This window comes from Peromyscus maniculatus, chromosome 6 (genome assembly GCF_049852395.1).
Source record: "Peromyscus maniculatus bairdii isolate BWxNUB_F1_BW_parent chromosome 6, HU_Pman_BW_mat_3.1, whole genome shotgun sequence".
In the NCBI taxonomy this organism is placed as follows: domain Eukaryota; kingdom Metazoa; phylum Chordata; class Mammalia; order Rodentia; family Cricetidae; genus Peromyscus; species Peromyscus maniculatus.
Genome location: NC_134857.1, coordinates 40,898,271 through 40,922,411, shown reverse-complemented (window position 1 = coordinate 40,922,411; position 24,141 = coordinate 40,898,271). Strand labels below are relative to the sequence as shown.

Here is a 24,141-nt window from a genome sequence, read left to right as displayed (position 1 = left end):
TTCTGGGAATTAAATCAGCATTCTCTGGAAAAGCAGCAAGTGCTCTTAACCACTGAGCCGCCTCTCCAGCCACTACAGTACTGTTTTAACAGCAAGGCTTCTATCAATGGAAAACTGGTTAAATCATGGCTATCTATTTAACTGAATGACATGCATCTCTAAAAATGCCAACATGAAGAGTTTTTTTTCATGGCATAGCCATGCATTTAACTGAACAGTACACAACTCTGAGATGGGGGTGCCCTTTCTATTTACTGAGGAGGGGACAATGTACAGAACATTTTTAAAACTAAAGACACATTGTGTACACAATATATTATCACTTACACAAAGGAATATTATATAGTGTATCTGCTTGTGTATGTGTACAAAGAAACCAAACACACACACACACTCTCATACTCACACTCACACACAGTAGCTGTTTGGAAAGGTAGGCAAATGGAAACCAGAGACAGAAGGCTAATTTCACTATATGTTGGAGAATATAGGAGAAACACATTCCAATGTGACTTAAGAAGTTATTTCCTTGGGCAGCATAAACTCAAGACATGAGCCCATGGCTGCAGGAAAATTAACAGGGAACGGGAAAAGGGGAAGGAAAGGAGGAGGTACTGACACCACTGTCTAGGGATTATTTCATCCTGCAAAATAGGGCTGTTCTTTTTTTACTTTTCCACTTTAAAAAAAAAAGTGTGTGTGTGTAAGTGTGTGTGTGTGTGTGTGTGTGTGTGTGTGTGTGTGTGTGTGTGTGTGTGTGCGTGCACATGCCATGACGCCTAAAAGCCAGTCCGAGGACAACTTGAGAAAGTAGGTTCCCTCTTTTTGCCATGTGGTTCCCAGGGACTGAACTTGGGTTCTTCGGTTTGGCAGCAGCACCCTTATCCGCTGAGCCACTGCTCTCTTGCTGACTGAAAATCAGGTATTTAAAATTGTATTTATTATTATTCTGTGTGAGTGCAGACATATATGTGCTACAGCATGCACATGGAGGCAGAAGACAACTTCTGAGACTCTCCTTCCACTGGGTGGGTTATAGGGATGAAACTGAAGTTGTCAGGCTTACATGGCAAACACTTGTACCCACTGAGCCATCTTGCTGGTCCAGAATAAGGCATTTTATTACATATACGAAACAGAACTTACTGTGACATCTGTGATTTGCAAAACTTAGGACCTTAATTTAGGGAGAATTGATCCTATTTAAGAACACTGCTTATCACTGTTAGCGCTATTTGTTCAGTCTACCAACTTAATGAAAACATGACAACAGCTGAATTGTGAAGACGATAAAACCAGGATTAAAAGTATCTTCTTTTTCTGTATCCCTCTCTATTTCTAAATGTGATAGTGGAGAGTGTGTGTGAGGGGGTCACCCTAGTATCTGTCAGTAAGGTTCTGAAATAGTTCTGTGGAGCTGCTCTAGATGAGTGAGTGAAGGGCAGAATCAACTCCTACAAATTGTTCTCTGGCCTCCACAGGTGTACCATGGCACACATGCATCCACACACAAACTAAATAAATGTAAACAAACAAGCTAGTGGAACTACATTTTTTCTATTAAAATGTTGAAAATAGAGTACATGTGAATTTTGCCTGGAAAAACTGAAGATGGATACAAAGTAAAACTTGAGTAGTACTGTATCCAAATCAGTGAAAAAGGATTATTAATACCCTATTACTCGAAGTTAAATAATTTAATGTTATAAGAACTTGGGATATCTACTCAAGAGGAATGATGTTATTTACTAACTTACTCCCCAACTCCATTTCCTTTCTTTCTATGTATAGCTGAGGATGGCTTTGAATTCCCACCTCCTAGGTGCTGGGATTACACAACACGCACCATCATGCTAGTTGATTCTATCATGCCAAGTACTGAGCTCAGAACTCCAGCAAGCACCCTGCCTTCTGAACCACTTCCCCAGCCCTCTACTTGCTTCTTATCCCACTAACATTAGGCTAAGATCTGACAAGACTTAAAACATTTCTTCCTTCTGAGTCAGACTAGAACAAGGAAGGGTATAAGAAAGAGGTAGGAGAAGAGTGGCATTTTCACTAATGCTGAAGTGCTTACATTTAAAAAGGCTTTCTTGAAAGAGATTTCATTTTAGTGTTTGCACAGCAGCAATTAGGTCATTTGACGATATATTACTGAGGAGTGAATATTACAGGCTTAGATCCAAATAAAAAATTGATACCATAGTGCTGAGTACTTAAAATTATTTCCTGGAGAAGGAGAAAAGAGCGAATGACTGACAATTGTCTACACTTACTGGATCCTTAACATCAGATAAAACTTGAAATAATTGAATTATGCTGAAAAGGAATCAATTGGAGAGCAGTTCTATCTATATATTCACATTCTAAAAAAAACCCATCCTTTAGTTTACTGGGATAGAAGTTGGTGATCAGCTGGCTTCTAAGAATGTCAGTAAACCTTAAAATAAAAAAACCAAACAAAACCTACAAAGTTCAATACTTAAACATTTAAAGAGTTAAAAAGATTTCAGCTGGGTTACGAAAGGAAAAATCATTCAGAGCCAGGCATTTTAGAGTAGAGATCAGTCCTCCTTTAATAGGTTAACAACATTTTTTTCCTTAACTAAGAGGAAATGGTAGCATTTTTTTTTTCATTATTTAAGGTTCATGGGTGGTGTTCGTGGTATAAATCTGTAAAAATGATTACAACCTAAGAAAAACCATGGCAGAAAAGAGTATCTGTAGAAATAAAAACACAAATGTAAAACTTCATTAAGATTTGTGTTCCATTTTGGAAACCATGGACAGAATACATTTTCAATCAGTAGTGGGGCATAAAAATAATCTTCTGGAAATAGCTACATTCACCTAACATTAACTTAGAAATTCTCAGCAATAACAAAAGATGCCTCCTCTCCTTGCAAAAGGAATTAGCTTACTGATGGAAGTCCTTTATATTTATTTCAAATGGTACCTTTTTATATTCTTGTTTTGTTTTCTTTTGTTTTTGGGGTAGTGGCTCACTAGTATAGGCTAGCTTTGACCTCTTTTATGTTCATGCTGAGGTCAAAAGGACAACTTATGGGCACTGACTCTTTCCTACTACGTAATACTGGGATATAGAACTCAGGTCATTTGGCTTGGCCTTTACCTACAGAGTCTTCTCATTATCCCAGCCATGAACTTTTAAATTAAAATTTTGAATTTTATGTCTATGGGTGTTTTGTCTACATGTATGTCTGTGTATCACATGCATGCAGTGCCCAAGGAGGTTAGAGGAGGGTGGCAGATCCCTTGGAACCAGAGTTAGAGATGGTTTAAGCCACCACGTGGGTGCTGGCATTGGAAGTCTAGTCCTCTGGAAGAGCAACCACTGTTCTTTACCAGTGTGCTCTCTCTTCAGCCCCCAGGCCTTCAATTCTCTTGATTCCCCCGCTTCCACTTCCAATTCTAGAGTGCTAGAATTTTTACCACATGTAGTCCTTATGTTCTTTCCTTACCCCATTTCAAATACCTGCCCAAATTTTACATTGGAAATCTTTAACTTCATTAAACCCTCCAAGGTTTCTTTACTCATTATTGATCTATCTACCTGTCTGTTCAGAGCTAAAGCTGTCTTCTGTGGTAATTCTATCATTCTTTTATTGCTCTCAGCTCAACTTTTCTCTTCTGTAAAGTTGTCTCTAACCTTAACAATTAGTATACTTGAATTCTGTGTCACTTGCTGCACTGATTTTCTAAGGCCTCTTTCTCTACAAAATTTTACATCACTTCCTAAACTGTTTCCTGTATAACTTTCTTTATAGTAATTCTTCCTAGACAGTGGACATTGACAATACTACCATTTTACACTCAAAACAAATGAATGCAGAAATAGTCCATAATCTCATTCCTCATTTTTAGTTTGAAGATAAATAATTGCCATTTTTTTAAGTTGCACTGATTTCTTCATATAAACACACATACAAACACTCATATACACAATATAAAAATAAGTAAATCTTAGGGGGGCTGGAGAGATGGCTTCAGTGGTTAAAAGCATTTGCTGCTCTTGTAGAGGACCTAGGTTTGATTCCCAGCACCCACATGGCAGCTCACAACTGTCTGTAACTCTAGTCCCAGGGGATTCAATGTCTTCTGACCTCCATGGTCATCAGGCATGCATGTGGTGCACATACAGACATGAAATCAAAACATCCATACATATAACAAATATATACATACCACACAAAGTGTGTGTATGTATGTACACACACACACACACACACACACACACACTTTAATTACATTTGATTTGCTTATTTTGTGCCTGTGAGAAGAGCACAATGGTTCATGTTCAAGTTGAAAAGACAACTTCTGGGAGTCAGTTTTCTCTTTCCATAACAAAGGTCCTGGGATCTAGCTCAGGTTTGTCAGGCTTGGCAAATAAGTACTTTTACAAACCACTGAGCCATCTAGGCAGCCCTATTTTATGTTCTTCCAGTCAAGTATCTAATATATAAATTTAGATAATCCAAATCCATTGTAATAACAAGTTATAAATCATAAACAAACTTCACTTCCTATTTTCTATAAAGCCTCACATCAGCATTTATATCTTTCTAGATAACATTTTCATACTCTACCTTTTCTATATCAAGGATGCCAGCCAATGAACAATGGCTAGAAGGAAATTTTGACAGCACTGAAGAGTGGCAGGATCACTAAATATGGTATTAGTAAATACAGTGTAGCCTGACTTCACATCAAGTCATTTATCCTTTGGCAAATTACTCTTATCAGATATATAGTCCTTCATCAATTGGTTTCAGAGTTTTATGAAATTGTATATCCACATAAATATTCTTTCTTCCCCTCTCTGTGTAGAAACTGGTAATCGAATGGTAGAAAAAGTTAAAAGAAGAGAGAAGCAGTTGCAGATAGCAGGATGTTCACAGGTATGAAACAGTGCTGTGTACTGAAGAGTTTTCACAACTGAAGCATAGAGACTATGAGAGATCAAACAGATGGAAGAGGGAAAGGGACTCAACTGTGAAGAAATGCAAAGGATGACGGGGACAAAGCCCAGGAGAATTGTCAGGAATAGGGCAATGGTAGTGTCATGATGAAGGCAACTAGATTTGTAGGTAAGGCAGGGAAGGGGGTAATTTAGGTTTAAAATGTAGAGCTTGGAAGAGAGATACAGAAAGAAGACTACAGGGATTAGGTATATAAACTCCAGAAGAGACTCAGGCTGAGAGCTCTAGATCTGAGACTTGTAAGAATGGTAGCTAGCTCAACTGTGGTAGAAAATGAGCATGCTTAAAGTTAAGATAAAATAACAAATACACTATAGAAGACAGAAAAAGTTATGGAATAAGATGGGTGTGGGAAAGCATATATAGTTCTTAGGAATATTATTTATTCAATAGCCTCAAACTATCTCCTCTTTGTCAAGAGCCTAACATACTGTTTCTTCCAGCTGAACTGCCATTTTTGCATAGATCCTCTCGATCAAGGCTTGATCAAAATGAAAATGAGACCATTCCTTTGTAGACTAAAGTAAAATTCAAATAATAGTGAAGAATACATAATTTTTATCTATTTTATAGTTATTATTTTCATTTATGCCAACTTCTTGACACAAAAGATATTTAAACCCACCTTCTAGAAAAATTCTAATTCTATGGATAATACATGACAAAAATAAGAGTTTTAAGATTAAGATTGCACAACTAAAACATTTGTTTTTAGATCACTCATTTTTCCTTGCTATTATGTCCCTTCATTGATAATCTACCCCCAAAGTCCAGGGCAGTAATACATCAAATGAAGGTTGTCAAAGGATTGTTTCAACTGAGCTAAACCCAGAAGAATAAGAGAATATCTTGAAATTTCTGAATATGTAATTGCTTGTTTCTTTTGGATTAAAAAGACACCACCAAACAAAGCCAGTATTCCCTAAGGAAATGAACAGTATTCTTTATTGGGGGAAAGTATCTGATCTCTATTTGCTTAGGATTTCTTCAGGTAGCCCAGGCTGGTCTCAAACTTGCAATCCTGCTCCTGGAGCTTCTAGAGTGTGGTGATTTCTGGTATATATCAACACACTGTGCTCTTTATTTGTCTTTTAATAAACCAACCAATGTTTTACAGTTGAGATGTTTAAAAACTACATGGACTTAATAAAAAGACAGCACAGATTAAGCATAATGCTATCCAAGTCATCATTTCACTACTACTAAAGTCCTCTTTGTTCTCTAGCTCATGGTAGGGTAGCCATTATGGGAATGGAAGTAAAACAGCTTATCTCTCATCTGTTGTGCAAGTAAAAAATTGAATTCAAAAGAATATTTATTTTCAAGAGCATAGACTTTTGAATTAGAAAAAAGTTGCTTTTGTTTTGTTTAAGACAGAATCTTGCTATATAACCCAGGTTAACTTCAAATTCAGGATCCTCCTGTCTCAGCCTCCAGGTGTTTTAAAATCTCAATTCTACCCATTTACTAGAGGGGTGGATCCTAGGGACTTAACATACTATGACCAGCCACATTTGTAAAGTGGGGTCACAGCTGCACTATCTTAAAGGAAGCCTATCAAGGGGACTTATGATTAAAAAACAACAACAACAACAAAAAAAAAAAACTCCACAAACTTCAATTAGTTTCTTCCACTGTTTGAAACAGTTACTTTATTCTTCTGACACTGTAAGGTCAATTTTCTTAATTTGTCTTAAACTACAAAGTAAGAACTAAGCTCCTGAGGCCACAAAGTATTATAAAAGTATTATGATTAGTTATTAAAAAGCATGTTTTACTGTTATCCGAAAGAATTTTAAACAATACTAATTATAGCCTACTAGATTTACTTTGATTTCTTGTAGCCAAATGTTAAGACTTCATGCAATTCCAAAATATATTCTAATAAAATTAACTTGAGATTGAAATTTATATTAAGGCTTATGAAACAGCATTTGTGTAGACTAAACATTAATAAAACTCTAATCCTTAGACTGTCAGAATTTCACTGTATAAAATATAGTTTCTGTGGGAAAGAAATCACCAATGGCCACTGAAATATATCAGATTCATTTAATTCAACATAAAATGTGCGAAAAGTGTAATTAAAAAATTGTCCAGATCTTCCTTTAGTGTTGTGTGAAATTTCAACAATAAATTACTGAAAGAAAAAAAATACCCAGTAACATTGCGATACAGTGCTACTTTGCTTAAACCATTTATGATCCTAGTCATTTATTGCTTTAGACTTGCATATAAGAGTCTGGCCCAGCACTAGGAAAATACGAAGGGTTTCAAGTTAGGTGTTTTTTTTCATTCAAGGAGAATTGTACTCAAAGTAGTACATGGTCAGCTTTTAACTACAAACAACTAACTTTTTCTCAGTTAAAACTGGATCCAAGTTTCTGAAATGATAAGGAGATAACAGTAAAATTTAGATGTATCACACAGAATTTCATAATAGCTGTTCATATCAGCTTATGTAGAATGCTTAAAAATTTTTTATTATACATTATTTATTTCTGTGTGGGGTATGTCTGTATGGAAGTCAGATGACTTCCTTAGATTTGGTTGGTTCTCTCTAACCATGTGGATCCCAAGAACTGAACTCAGGATATCAAATGTGGTGGCAGGTGCTTTTATCCACTGAATCATCCTGGTGGCCCCAGTTCCCTGTAAAGTCTTTAAGATGAATTCTAAATTTCTATCATGATCTGAAATTTGTTATATTAATTGAGATAAAAGAGATAAGTATCTGAGATGAAGCCTTTAATTCAGGCCTTCATTAGTCTTGTCAATAGTCTTTACTTCTGATTCTTCAACAGACAATTTTGTTTGTTGTCTCTATCAAATGTTCCCTCTTAAATTAAATCTCAACAGCAGGAACTATCCATCTCAGGGGTGTTATTACATATGCTGCCTATGACTAATATTCAACGTATTTCTCAAAGAAAACTATGAAACACAACTTGTAATATTTAATATATTATCTAATTACACTTGTAAAGTTCAGTTTGAATTGGCGGCATGCGGAGGTTGGTCGGACAAAGATAGATGTAAGAAACTAATCAGGTATTTGAACTACTAGAAAGGACTAGAAGAGTCTCCTAGGCACAGTTAAAAACAGGCAGCCCTCAAGAAGCTTCTCTCCCTACTAAAGTTAGTGGAAGTCAAGTCAATAATTACAGCTCTCCATACTCTGTTCAGTTGTGAGCTTGGCCTTTAATGGCATACCCCTTTTTAAAATGTTCTTTGCATTTGGTTTTATTCATTGAGAAAAGGAATAGATAGCAGTTTCTATATGCCACAGGCAACTGAATGATGTATATGCCAGTGAAAATCATCATTTCATGGAAAACAAGGTTGACTTTCAAAACTCCTAATCTTTCAGATAAAAATTTTGACAGACTTTACAAATTACAATCACAGATTCTGAGTTGTATAATCATTTCATAAATGCCTATCCATGAGTTCTCTCAATTACAGACAAGGGTGGCCTCCAACTCAATCTCTTTGACAATTCAATCAGAAATGAGTCTAAGAGAAAGTAAAAGAAACCAAGTGAGCAGAGCAGAACAAAGATGTGAAGATTTAGTTAGATGAGATAAAGATAGTTCATAATGCCTTTCAAAGATGCCTTGTAAACAAGTAGGACTTCTTAGGAAATGAGATTTTGGAGCATGAAGAAATTCCAACACTTTTTTTCAAGACAGAGTTTCCGTGTGTTGCCTTGGCTGGCCTGGAGCTCACTCTATAGACAAGGCTGGCCTCCAACTCAGAGATTCACCTGCCTCTTGCCTCCTGAGTGCTGGGATTAAAGGTGTGTGCCACCACCGCCTGGTGAAATTCCAACACTTTATTCCTTTTACATTGGATTTGGGCACAATACAATCAATAATTAAAGAGAAGACATCTTGTGATTTCTATTAAGCCATGCCTCCTCAACATTTCAGAACTATGTTTTTATTAGTACTACTATAACTTAAATGATTATGAACTGAAGCCTCTATTTACAAAACAGAAACTAGACAATGCACCTTCTTCAGTATTTTCATAGAATTTGAAGTGCAGCTAATATTCTCTTATACATATGTTATGTGGCAGTAATCATCTTTTTGGTATTACTTGGTGCTGTCTTTGCAACCATGTAGAATTTAAGCATTGAGTGGCTATGGGAACTTCCACTGATATCCAAAGGAAGGCTTGAAAGCCAGGTAATGTGTGGCAAAATTAAGATTTCCTGTGGGAAGCCCTTGAAAGGACAATTATGTGAAGCTGTAAGAGTCATCTTTAAGCTGACATGGAGACTCTGGAAATTCAGAGATGACAAAAACACGAAACATTTGCCAAGGAAGGCCATAGGCAATGAACAGAGCCAGCTCAGTAGAGAGGTCACGTTTTGAAAACACAAATGTATTATTACTAAAAAAGGTGAGGAATAAATGTATTCTAAAAAATAATAGTTTAAAGATAAGATTTGCATATTCTGATTAGATATCAAGTTGTCTGTATACTTTCAAACTCTTCAATTCTCCTGCCTCCACTCTAAGTGCTAGGATTAGTGGTGTGTAGTACCATGCCTGGCTTTAAGAAATATTCAGACACACAGAACTTTAAAATATTTAATAGTTTTCTATATTTAAAAGATAGAGAAAAGGTTATAAGGTTTAGAGCTCAATGAGATATAAAATCAAAACCAAACAGGTATGTTTAAAGCACACACAAGGATTAAAGGTTTATGTACCTAAAAGAAATTTTGCTTTATAAATATTTAAAAAAAGTATAAAAGTTTTTTCAATAGAATTATTTACAACAAAGTGAAAAATTCACAAAGTAAGAAATTCTTATGAAGCATTTAGCAGAGTTTTACATATATTTCCCACTATCTGAGGAAATAAATGCAATTAGAGCTTTTAGAAGAGTCTCCTTAATGTTTGCTCTTTATAAGACTTCATTATTAAAGGGTGAGTTTCTTCTGTTTTTTGAGATAGGGTTTCTCTGTCTAACAGCTCTGGCTGTCCTAGGACTCACTCTGTAGACCAGGCTGTCCTCGAACTCACAGCTTGCCTCTGTCTCCCAAGTGCTGGGATTAAAGGTATGTGCCACTACTGCCTGGCAAGGGTGAATTTCTTAATAATTTCATTTAATACTATTCTAATAGGTACTAAGACTTTAATGTTCACATTATTTAATTTAGGGTGTGTTTGTGTATGTTCACACACATGAAGATACCATGGTGTGAACATGGAAGTCAGAGGACAGTTTGTAAGTGCTGGTTCTTTCCTTCCACTTTTACAATCATGGGGATCGAACTCAGGTCACTGGGCTTGGTGTTAAGCACCTTTGCCTCTAAACTGTCTTGCAGGCTCAAGATTTTTTTTTAAAAAATTATAATACACATTTATTTGCTTATAATCATAAACATTAAACTTGGACAGAATGTTTTCTAATACAAAAACAATTTTAAACACTATACAACTCACAACATGTATTTTGGAAATACTTTATGGTTTAAAAGATGATTTTGTAAGAGAATGACATTGCACACAAGTTCAATATGAATTCAATTTATGTATTCATGTCTTTGTATAATATAAACTTATCTACCAAGTTATCTAGGGTTACTCTCCATGTAAGCATACTGATATTGAATGAGAATCTATACATATTCCAATGAGAGATAAACTTGACTCCTAGTACCATCATTTAATGGTTATATGACAATTATTCCATCTCTCTATGCCTCAATTCCTTCTCTGCAAAACAACAAAATCTGATAGGCATGGTCATGCATACCTTTAATAATAGCATCCTGGAGGTAGAAAGAAGGAAAGTCTTTGTGAGTTCAAGGCTACCCTGTCTACATATCAAGTTCCAGGCCAGTCAGGGCTACATAGTGAGACCCTGCCTCAAACCAAACGTCCAAACAAAACAGCAAAAGTCCCCATCAGGGATATCAATAGACGGCATCTATATAATTATGAGTTAGAAAAATTAAATGAGTAATGTGCCAAGAACACCGAGTACAGTAGCAGCAAAAGCGCAACTAATTTATAGAGAAATCCAATCAACACTTGAACAAGGATTTACAGTATGGGATTCCCCCACTCCTCACCCCGAGACAAGGATTCTCTGTGCCATCCTGGCTCTGCAGACAAGGCTGCCTCGAACTCAGAGATTCCCCCTTCCTCTGCCTCCCAAGTGCTGGGATTAAAGGCACATGCCACCAAACCCAGCTGTATGGGATTTTTTAAACTAAAGCAGCTATGCTCTGATTTGTTCTATCTATCGGGGTCTATTATTAGTGAAAATCAATAGGATCAATGCATTTGTTAAAAACTCCTCTTGTAGATCATACACTTGGGTGACAAACCAGGCTTGCCTTTTTAAACACAAAACATTCACTTTGTTTGCTTATTATTTTTCAAAGAGGGTCTCACTATGTAGTCCCAGCTGTCCTGGAACTTGCTATGTTAGACCAGGATGGTCTCAAACTGGGCCTCCAGAATGCTAGGATTAAAGGCGTGTGCCACTAAGCCCCCTCCCAAGACTTTCACTACTGGTATTAACTATTCTTGAGATATGACAAATGCTCTTAACTTTTTACATAAGACTGCACACATACTTGTACTTCAAATTCCTAAAACTTGCAATTTTCTGAAGGCTTTAACTATTAAATATACATTAGAGAAATTAGAAATCATTTTTGATTGAGTTGTAAAATGTGTTATAGAAAAAGAACAGGAAGTATATAGAATAAAAAAGAACTTACTGGTTTGTTTTCTTTCCAGACTCACAATTACTACTTGAAGGAATTTAAGTTTATAGAGAAGTTACAGAAAACTGCACTGGAAGCAACAGGATATTACTCAAAAGACAGAGTAGGCACGAGTATGGATAAGGAGATAGTGGACAAAGATCTATGTCTGCCTGAGGACAAAGCTGAAACACTACAGTGGCTGGCTCAGTTGCTATCAATCCACACCTTTTCGCTTTCTTAGAAAGAACTCCAAATAGTTCTTGATAGCTTTGTAGTGTATGTGTAATATACCTTAATAAGAGCACTAATTCTATAATGATATAATTATGGACATATAACTTAGTCCATACTTTTTTTCATTTTCAAAGTACAAATTTTAGACTAAAAATTTTAAGATCTTATCCTGAGTTAAATCTTACTAAGAGCCCACTTCATCAAAACACAGCTCTACAAAACAAACCAAAGAAAGTAAATAAAACAAGTTGTTTTTCTAAGCAGAGAATTCTGAAAGAATTTAATTTTCAGGATATACAAAAATATATACTGACATCTAATATACTGTTTTTATATGACACTGGCATTTTAAGTATTCTCAACATTAAAAACTGGGGAAAAATTTGGCTGTGTTTAGAAACAATTAAAGATGGCCTTTATGAAGAAAGTAAAATCCTCCAAAGAAATAAAATTAATTTATACATTATTTTATGAAAAAAAATGGATATATTCCTTTTTTTAAAAAAATAATTACTTCTCAAGTATTTCCTGGAAAAACAGCTGCAAAATATTTTGGGCTTTTCACTACACTGTAAACATCTATAACAGATGCAACAGAAATATTTAATGTTACTATCATACAGGATTTCACTTTCTTTTTTAAACTAATGTATTTATTAAATACTACTACAGAGATAGGGTCTTGAGCTTTGTGAGACTCCAAAATGATTACATAATCCAAGTATTTAAAATTCCAAGTTTCAACTTATATTTTATACTATTATTTATACAACGTGCTCATTTTGTTCATATAGTCATCTCAATACAATAACATCAGGTATAGTACATAAAATCTAATCCATTAAGTCTTACCAATTTATGACCTGATGAGACACTCTTGTGGACAACATTCAGTCCTTAGAAGCTAGAATAACCCTCCAACCATGTGAGGGCATCACAACTTTTAAACTTTCGGCTTTCGATCATTATTATGTCACATTCCTCCTCCGATGCTGAATTCTAAAAAAAATTCTAGCAAAGAGTTTAAGTAAATAAGTGCTTTAATCAAATAGCCTTTAAAATCGTTTATAGCAAAGGTTTATGTTTTACCATGATTACACAACTGATATTTTTAGATGTAAAATAATTTGAAATATTTGATTTGGATTCTTAAAACTTAAAATTCCAACACGGACTTTCAGGCCACCAGGATACTTATCAGTGAAGAGTCAAACAGAAATGGAACCAATTAAAAGTTCAAGATCATGATCCAGAAATTCTGATTTAACATCATCAACCTGATATAGACAGTTTTAACCCTAAAGAATGACACTGGAGCACTACTCTCTGGTCCATATCCACGTATGTTTCTAAACTCTAGTGCAGCTGGCAGGATCATAAAAATCTGCATTGATCACTTCAACGCTTAAGAAAGCATTCCATTTTTATTCCGACATCTCTGTCTGTTTATACTACTCCCAAATTATTAAAGTAGACATGTTGGTAAGAACAAACTTTACCCCATGCTTTATGTACAGAAATAGTATATCCTGAATTATTCAGCAGTGGTCCTGGAAACCATCTTGGTAAGGGTGTTGAAAAAACTGGGTAAAGATTTTAAAATGGCCAAAACTACTTTGTTACAAGTTATCTTCTTAAATTATTAATTTTTTGCCAGAAAGTTTCCTACTGGGCACCTATTTCAATCCCTCAAGAATGACATCATTAAAAACCTCTCCTGTCTGATAATCCTATTTTTATTTCTAGTTGCCAGTGATCCACAGCAAAGGCAACAACTGTGGATATAGTTTTACCTAAATTAACACTCTAAATAAAATGATTTAACAGGTAGAAGGGCAAAGAGGAGGGAAAAAGAAAGAGACCCATTATTGAGGAAGAACAGTATGTTTAAAACTCCAGACAGTTTTGGAAAGGAAACTCTGCAGCTATCTTAGGATATCTGACTTAAATGTATATGGTGCATTATGCTGCCACAGACTTTACCTTTGAATGGAACTTTTCTATCATATATGGTTATTTACAAATACAATCTTTCCAAATGTAATCTCACAACACATTTGATGTCATTAAAATTATATGAACTGGATTTTTTTTCCCCAAAGTGTAAGCTTAGAATGAAATCACCTGGTGAAGGCAAAAATCCATTATTTATCCAAAGCTGTGATCACTGTATTAATTATCACCAAATGTCCATGAAAAATTTTATGTCAAAATACTCACTTGATATTTTCAAAATATCTAATTTTGATGATTTACTCTGTTATGGGGAAAATCCCACAAAAAGCTAACATATATAGTCCTATTTAATGAACTAAATGCTTCCTGAAATGTGTATTGATAACACTGGTAATTTCCTTGTCTGGAAGGCTTGAATGAACTGGCCATTTAAAGAGTAGTCTGCTTGACTCTTTGTTAAAGGGCTTGCTTATACATAGCATTACAGTAAATGCCTAGGAAGCCTTTGAAAAACAGAATTAAACTAGTCATATATAAAGCAAATTCTGTTATTTTACTGATAAGCTTATAGAAAAAAAATATATGCATATTATGCAAACATAATAATCTCAGAGTTTAAAAACTATGTTTAAGAAATACAAAACTTCTATATAATTTTAAAAATTGAGCACACATTTTAAGAAATTAGTTATTACATAGGACAGGGTCATATTTGAAAAGTCTTATTCTAAAATGAATCTAGGTAGCTGAAGTACTTATAGATGAATAAAGATTAATCAGCCTTTGAAATGTTAACATTAGAAATTCCTTTTATGAGTACCTAGAAAGGTTTGTTAACCATAATCTAACAATATCTCTATTGTTAGGAAGAAAAATCCCACTAGCTGACAATGTGCTGTTGAAGGTTTTTAGTTAAGAACTAGGTTTATGCTTACCATCACTTATTTCACCTTCCTTTGTGGAAAAAGAAACAAAACAAAACAAAAAACAAGAACAAAACAAGAGCAGGAGAGCAAGGATGAATGACTTAAAATTTCCAAGTATTAATTTGAAAAGTGATAGACACTGAATAACAAGCCTGTAAGATTTCCCCAAATAACTTTTTGGGGAAATTCCTTGCAATACTAGAGGTTAAACCCAGGATTTCGAGTTGGTGGATGCACTACCACTAAGAGCTATATTCCCAGCTTGCTGTTTGCTATTTGAATGCATATCTTTGGAGTCATACACAACTCCATTTTCAAGTATAAACCATATTTCTTTTAAAATATTCTAAAGATTCTGTAAGACTACCCATGAATATGTAGACATAATTTCACTGCTGTTCAAAAAAGTTCACTACACATAGTTGTTCCATATATTACGTATTAGGAAAATGAACTTAGAAATATCTAAGATAAACATTTAGTCCAAATATTCCTGATGGAATAAAAACATGGGAAGACCACATGTTCTCAGAAATTAACACAGAAACCACAATAAATATGCTATTACTGGTCTAATATATTATGACAATAACCAAAAAGCTCCTACATGCTGATATGTAATTTTTATTTTTGTGTGCACATGTATTTATGTGTTCATGTATGTGGGAGTGGATATGGAGACCAGAAATCTACATCAAATATCTTCCTCACTCACTTCTTGACCTCAGATTTTGAAACAGGGCCTTCTCATTGGCTGACCATTAAATCCCAGGGATCCTCTCCAGTGCTGGACTAACAGATGTGTTGCTATTCCTGCCCCCCCCCCCCAATGTGTGCATTGGGAATCAATCTAAGGTCTCATGCTTGTATGGCAAGCACTTTACCCACTGAGTCATTTCCCTTGCTCATCCTCCTTTTTTCTTTTTAAGTGCTGAGGCTTGGAGCCAGGGTCTCACATACACTAGACACAAACTTAGCATTACCACTAAGCCACATCCCTCAGCCCTGTGTAAATTTATAAATTTCTAAAGGATATAACAGAAAATTAAAAAAAAAATGCAATTGGAGGTAGAAGATATAATGGAGTAACAAAGTAAATGGAGACCAGTTAAATACTTCTCAAGTATATATAATAAAAAAATCTATATACTTTAACAGGAAACTATATATTTTACTCTGAGTTGATTTTCTTTGAGAGAGGGTTCCTCTGTGTAGCTTTGCCTGCCCTGGAAGTTGCTATGTAGAGCAGGTTGACCTCAAATTCAGGTTGACCTCAAATTCAGAACCATCTGCCTCTGTCTCTGAGTTCTGTTATTGAAAAAAAGCCTGTGCTACTACTATGCCTGACACAGTATACATTAAGTAACTGCAGTCAGTGACAGCCATACAGCCTGCACACATACTTTAAAGTACAGAAATGGAGGATACCACCATTTCTGGTCCAAATACTATAGAATTAAAAAGCTGAAAAAAAAAATAGCAGCGTCTTCTAAAGTTTTTACTATTTATAATAATGAATCTTCAAATTCTGAACAGGAAAATGCTATTTTTAAAGGATATTTAGCAAAAGATAATAAACTGTAATTATTTTCATCTATTAAACTTTGTTTCTTCCAAATATAACAAATATTTTAGAAACAGCCAACTACAGTCCAAACACAGAAGCTAATTTTTGATAATCCACAGCATTTAAAAGTTCTCTTATCAATTACCAAAACCAAAATATTCAAAGACTTATTTGCAGTATTAGTTTGAGAATGCGTGTGCAGGCACCTAAAGAATGCCATCTACAGTTTAAGTCAGCCGTATATATCTCTCCCACTACTCCAAATCTTAAAAAAATAAAATAAAATTTCATCTAATATTTCTTCCCAAAAGGCTTATAAACTTATGTACACATGAGTTTAAATACATTGAAGAAGTATGAACCTAAGTTTTTAAACTGTCTAGGAATACAATGGAAAAACAAAACAATAACAAAAGAAAGATATATTTGTTCTAGTTCAGTAATTTTAGGGTGTATTTAAATTTTCTTTTAGTCTGAGCAAGTCCAATGATAAGCTTTTCCTAACAAATCTTTGCTATCATGTCCAAGATTTTGTAAAATAGCTTAGTGAATTGATTTACACAATTTTGTACTATTTAAAGATTTGATTTTCTTAAAATGTGGTGAGAGATATAAATAAATAATAAATTTCACCCTGAAAATAATTATCATGACCCTGAAAATAGGACGGGTGGGTGACTTAGGTTGAGTAATTCAAGCAATAAAGAAAGGTGGTATACAATGGAACAGAATCATGTAGACTGGTAAACAGCTAAACAATTTCTCATTGCCAATTCTAAAGTCTATCAGTGTGCAGAATATAGATACCAATGTCAGGTGTTCTAGTTGAACTACAGAAAAACTAAGAGAAGAAATGTTTAGGAACTAATGAAACAGTACTGCAAAGAATAAGGTTAAAATTTATGGTTAAAACTGTAGCAGCAGACAATCGTCTAAGAGCAGATGTAAACATTTTCTCTTCTTTTGGTTAGGAAGCAATATCCCCAGAATGTTCCCATTTCTAAAACATAAGTTTTATATTATCCCCTCTTCTGATCTCAATGTTAGGTGGTATTGCTTATGGTTCTGGCTTGACCCTCTCTTACCCTCCTCTCTTCCTTAGAATCTTAGCCTGTTCTAAAGTTTGAACTCTAAATACAGAGAAAAAAATTTCTTCAGTACCTTACTTCTCTACCCAGTTGCATACCTGGATATTTCTATCAGTCTGTTAACTAATTCACAGAACAGCTAAAACCATAAACCTCATTTATATATCTGTTCAAACGAATTCTTTTTACTAGTGAGCGTTCTCTCAGTCAATTGGGTTTTCAACACTCTGGAGTCATTTGAGTGCTTCCGTATGGTCCGTGAGTTGTAAAATCTTACTAATTCCTAATTTTTGACAATGATACTTTTTCTTTGTTCATTCACATTTTTCTTCTCTGTTGACTTTGTATTATACATAAATCAAATCCAACTATTTTTCTTATACTTACCCATACATATATGTAAGTCCTATACTTTCAGGAGTGATCCACAGTACCATTCCTTTCACTGGATTGCTTCTTTTCCTCAGTTTTCTAGCTCTGAAATACCAAACTCTACCCACTCTCAACTAAGAAAGCTATCTCCTGAAACAGCTTTGACCAATCACTCCCACTTTCCTTGTGAAGTAGAAAGTGCTTGGATATTATAAAGGGCCATTATTTTCAATTATGTGATAATGATTCTATCTTTTCCCAAAGAAAGACCAAGCTCATTAGAAATAGGTGTTGAGAGGCTGAAGAGATGGCTCAGCAGTTAAGACACTGGCAGCTCTTCCAGAAGTCCTGAGTTCAATTCCCAGCAACCACATGGTAGCTTACAGCCATCTATAATGGGATCTGATGCCCTCTTCTGGCATGCAGGTGTACATGCAGACAGAACACCATATACATACAATAAATAAATCTTAAAAAAAAGTAGGTATTGAATTTTATAATTTTGCTTTTCCTGATATTACAGGAATCAATAAATTTGTGTCAAATAGTGGCATCTAACCACTTTTCTTACTAATTTACATTTAAATATTGCTGCTACCATAAGGACAAGCTAATTCAAGGAAATCATGTATCTCTTGTAACTGTTTACCACTTATTGACTAAATTTAACCGATTTCTTCATGAAGACAAAACACTCCAAGTGTTTATCCATAAAGCAAATACTTATAAGCAATCTGTTTTCCTCCCTTTGATCTTCTCTCTAATGCTTCCTTATCTTACTGACATGACATTTAAGACATGGTAAAACTAACTGCTGTAATTCTTACATTAAGTTTTCATAGACAAAAACTCTTAATGATGTTTGATTCCCAGTGATTACTGAGACAGGTTTCTAAACTAATTCTTTAGATTTAAGAAAATCAAGAATGAACACAATTTTTCAAAGATCGTCAAAATTTAGCATCACTAAATGCTAGTATGTCAGGATACCACAAAAATTTGACTTCACAATAATAACCTCTTAGAAAGTTCATTATATAATACATATTATTTATTTTAATGAAAAGAGCTTAAGAATGGGCTGGGTTTTCTTTGAGCTATCAGTATCACTCTCCTCACATCTGTAAGTACTTCCACTGATTGTTTTCCCAAGGACTCTGCAACTGACAAATGAGGAACACAAAAACTACGATGGTACCTAAAAAGCTTGAGAGTGGCTTCAAATTTCAGTACATAAGCGAGGAAAACACAAGGTTATCTGAATATAGACAAAGGCAATCTGGCTATTGAAAAACCTCTCCAATTATTAATTTTAATTTAAGTATAGAAAGAAACAAAGGAGAACTGGTAAGCTAAAGAGGAACAGCATATTAGTAGTTATTCATAGTTTGAGTGTAAAGACACTTGATAAATTTAAAGTATTCTGGCAGGAGAAAAAGGTTTCAGTCCTTAAAATTGGGTACAAGTATGGACCTTCAGATACTCAGGCATGATTAATGAAAGCTGGATTAAAAGCTATCAATAGGCATGGAGAGAGGGCTCAATGGTTAAGAGTGCTTCCAGCTATTATTCCAGAGGACCCACGTTTGGCTCCTAACATCCAGGCAACTGGATGCCCTTTTCTGGCTTCCGTAGGTATCTACACACTAAGCAGCATTACCCGCCCCTGCCCCCTAAAAATAAGTCTTAAGAAGGCTATCCCCACTGATGGGCAAATTTATGCTTCAAAAATATGTAGATAACACAGATAGATCATATATAGGCCTTATGGCCCCCCAAAACCAGTGGTTCTCAACTTGTGGGTCACAACCCCTTTGGGGTTGCATGTCAGATTATTAACAGTGGCAAAATTATGTTATGAAGTTATGAAGTAGCAACAAAATAATTTTATGGTTGGGAGGCACTACAACATGAGGGTTAGGAAAGTTGAGAACCACTGTCCTAAATTCTTGAATGGTTCTATTTAACAACAGAATTACCTTTGTAAAAAACTTATTTGGCAATTTAATTAAAAAAAAAATCAAACAAACAAAAACACATTACAAAAGTTATAATTAATGTTTTAAACCTAGTATTACAAAAATCTTCATCCCGTTTGCTATGAATAAATAGAACCACAATGCTTTTCTGTGTCAGTTAACAAATCGTAGGTATTTGCCAAATAAAGTTGGATAAAGATTGTTCTGTTAGAACTAATTAAAGCCAGTCACTTCTCACTTTAGTTTGTTTGTGTGTGTTTGTGTGTGTGTGTGTGTGTGTGTGTGTATGGTGTGTGCAAGCATGTATGCAGACCAGAGGTCAATGTCAGGTGTCTTGCTCTATCACTTTCCCCATCTCATTTATCAAGGCAAGGCCTCTCACTGATGCTGGACCCTGCTGATTGGCTAGACTGGGAAGACTAGCAGGCCAGTGAGATCCTGGGATTGGCCTATTGCCACCTTCTAGTGTCTGAACTGCCACATCTGGATCTTTTTGTACATGGGTGATAAGGATCTAAGTTCAGGTCTACTGTCTTTTTCCCACCCAGAAATACATTTTGACCTATAAAAAACTATAAAGATACAGAACTTGCCTCATTTCTAAGATGCTAAAAGTATCTGTTATCTACTAAAAAGAACAAGTATTTAGCTGTAACAACAAATTATAGAGCAAGTAATTTCTGTGGTTGTCTTACAATAAAATCAAAGGACCATTTTAATATTAGATCAAAAGTATAGAAAATAAAGATCAAGCCTTTCCACAATGTATTAATGAAAATAATACATCATTCATACAGCTTATGAAAGCTAGGTATTACAAATAATTAAACTGCATTTGAATACTTACTGTATTCAAATAGAGTACATCTCCTTTGTATTCAGGAAAAGTATAAGGTATACCTCAAGTACTACTTGAAAGATTAAAACTTCATCTGTTTCATACTATAATCTACTTATGTGTTTCCTTATAATACTTTATACTGTTAGAGCAAAACTAATTAAAACTTGATTATATACAGTGTATTACAAAATTTAAAACTTCCTGTTCAAAAACTTTAAAATAATTTTTGGTTAAGTAAGGAACAAGCCATCTAAAAGATATAAAGTATAAAGTATTAGAAAATACCTTTATAGTTATACACACAAACAAATCAAGCCTAAAAATTAAAAGAAAGTTTTACTTATTTACTATTAATGGCAATGCAGACCATGTCTTAATATGACATGTACATGCACTTAGCAACTCTCTTTTCTAATGAAAAGAGGTAGTAGAGTTGAGTCCATGAGTGTTATCCAAAAAATATGCCAGAAGACACAAATGCGTTGCCAGGCAGAGTTAAAAGAATCTAACAAGCTTTGTGGGAATTTAAAAAACACTGTGCTCAACTCCTATTAATTAAACACAGAATGATGGATTGCTAATAAATATTCAGCCAAATAACTGAACAAAGCATATACTATTTAAAAATGTATGTTAAGCAGAAAGATAAACCAAAGTATCTTTTGCCAAATGTGAAGTCCAAGAGGTTTGTTTTTGTTTTTTGTTTTTTTTTTTTTTTAAGTGAAAAATAAGACCTAAACAGTATAAGCAATGTTTTGGGGGCTTATAAATTGTTATATAGATATATGAAATTCTAGCAAGCAAACGTTGGTAACAATTTTGTGTCAAAATTAATGATAATTTTGTTATCCAGGTCTTGTCCCTCTTCCAGTTTTTAATTTTTGAAATATTTTGTTTTATTATAAATCCTATAAAACAGCACAAAAATCAAGATTGATTTAATAGAAAAAAATGTTTTGCATTAAAATACATGAAGTAAGTGACTCTCTCAAGACAATGGAACATGTAAATGCTTAAAAATAGATATAACATGCACAGAATGTAGTAAAATAAAAAGCACATTTATATTATAAGAAAATAGTCTTTTTGGTTTATTTTGCTGCTTTGTCCCATGCTAGATATATCATGTGATTTCCCCCCTTTAACAAAAATCCCCTTTAACAAAAAATCAGTTTTATGCAAAGCAATTCATGCATACACTTTTGCATGTATGCATTCCATATCAAGTAATCATACCTATCCCAGAGGCTCTTTGATTCCTGAAACGTGTTCAAATGGAACGCTTGGTAGAAAGCTGTTGAAGGATTCCTGTGAGACCCAAGAATCAAATGGAAATGAAGTTGAGAATGTACAGTATATTCAGTACTTATAAAAAATGGAAGATTTTAGATTCTCATACAGTGTAACCACTTAAATTTGAAAAAGAAAATGTTGAGATTGTTTAAAACAGTACTTTGGAAGAAATTATAAAGCACACAAAATTCAGAACCCACAGTAATTCAGGATCAAAGTTCTAAAGAAGAATAAATAGCAGATAAATACCAGCATTCAATTGTGTGCATATACACATAAATGTAACCAGTACAGAGACTATCAAGACCATGTTGTATCAGATGCCTTAACGAGGCCATCTATGGCAGTTCTAGCTGTTGTTCTCCAGTAGCATATCCACATACAACACTAAGCTATAGCTTTCTAGGATTTGTTTAAAGTGAGAAGGGTTAATGATGAATAATGAAGAGTCCTTCCTTGGTTGGACATGATACATTTCCACTTTAAGTTTATCTGTGTGTAGTTTCTCTGGACTAGTAAAGGGGAAAGCAATGCAATTGTATGGAAGCATTCTAATTTCTTGTATGAGTATAATGCACCCTTTAAAGGGGGAAAAAACCTATCAATTGTATCACTCATTCCTACTATCCCTAGGAACACATTCCCTAGGGCCAACACCACAGAACAGCTGATAAGCTCATGTAGGCCAACTCCAGTAAGTACAACTGACCCTGTATGTCAGGAAATAATTACTCAAGGAACAAAGTTTTGACTAACCTGGGTTCCTAACAGTTTTCACTCATTAAGCATAATTCTAATGTCTTCCTCACCATCCACCTGTACTTTAGGGGGGGCTAACATGTACCTGTCATAGCACTTTAAAAATCCTTGACTCAGGACTGAATATGGTGGCTCAGTAGTTGAGAGCACATCTACTCTTGCTGAGGACCCAAGTTTAGTTCCTAGTACTCACTTATAACTGCCTAGGACTCCAACTCCACGGAATCTGATGCCAAATCAATCATCCACTCACTCAATCAATCTTTCTTCTCTGAGGCCACAAGAAAAAAAAAATCAAATCTTTTGATTCATGCTATAGTATGAGAACAGCAGCAAAGAACATACTTATACCCAGTGCTATTCAAACTACTTTACATTTATTGACTCAATTTCTACAACAGCCCTACCTAAAAGGGATAAAAGGTAACTTCTCAAATGTCAGAGTAGGTGGCCTAATTTTATGCTTTTAACCACTATATTAAGCATATCAGAGTTAAAACCTGACTTCTCTAGCTCTATCTTCTTTTAAATAACATTGTTATTAAATAATTAAACATTATGATTAAATAATACAATTGTTTTATTGAACCTTGTCCAATAGTTGAAGACCTGTGACCATATCTAAATAAATCTTCTGGGTACAGCCAATGCTCAATTGCTATTATGTTACTAAACAATAATCTTCAGATGCGTTTCTGAAACCTTAGTAGGTAAATGCAAGGTTTCTGGATTACAGTGAAGTAAGAAAACTGTTTCTGGGGCTGGAGAGATGATTGGTTCAGCAGTTAAGAACACTTCTTGTTCCTGAAGAACACTCAAATTCAATTCCTAGCACAGATGTCAGGCTCACAACTCACTGCAACTCCAGCACCAGGAGATCCAACACTCTCTTGTGGCCTCCACCAGCACTGGCAGACACATAGCAAAGATTCACATAAAACACATGTGTATACAAGTAAATGAAAAAGCAAAAAACAAAACCTTAACACTATTTACAAAGTTGACTGCAACAGCAACCAAATATCAACAATCAAATAAAAACAATAGAATCCTGACTTCAAAAACCTCAATTGAATCAAGCTATGTTGTAAGCACAACCATTTTTTATATAGCATTTTAGATTTTAACCAGTAGATACCACTTTTGATAAAGCAGAAAAAGCACAGATACTGCATAACAGAGAATCACCAAAGTAGCTGTTGGATTAATTAGGACTTTTTAACAATGTGTAGTTTTTACTGCTTTCCTTATTCTATTTCCTTTCTATTCTCTGAGTCTTTTTCTTAACTAGGTCTAAGGCAATCAAAAGCACAGAGTGCATCTGCCAACAACAAAGTTTAAGAGGACACTAACATCTAACTTGTTAGGCTCTTTTTTCCACTGTACT

The 24,141-nt window shown here is 34.6% G+C and overlaps 1 protein-coding gene across 3 annotated transcripts in view; it reads right to left on the bottom strand.

Moving 5' to 3' along the window:
* Positions 1–24,141, bottom strand: part of Tsc22d2 (TSC22 domain family member 2) — a 51,652-nt gene that overhangs the window by 14,640 nt on the left and 12,871 nt on the right. The window contains exon 2 of one of the 3 annotated variants that reach the window (XR_013052070.1): positions 12,826–12,984. The exons of 1 other annotated variant lie outside the window; for it this stretch is intronic. Coding sequence is in view for 1 of the 2 variants with exons in the window: in XM_006977539.4 (XP_006977601.1) it covers positions 21,939–22,010 (72 nt within the window). In the remaining variant the exon portion in view is untranslated. Of the gene's footprint in view, positions 1–12,825; positions 12,985–21,938; positions 22,011–24,141 lie in introns of all 3 variants that reach the window. One more of the 3 variants, XM_006977539.4, reaches the window with a different exon arrangement.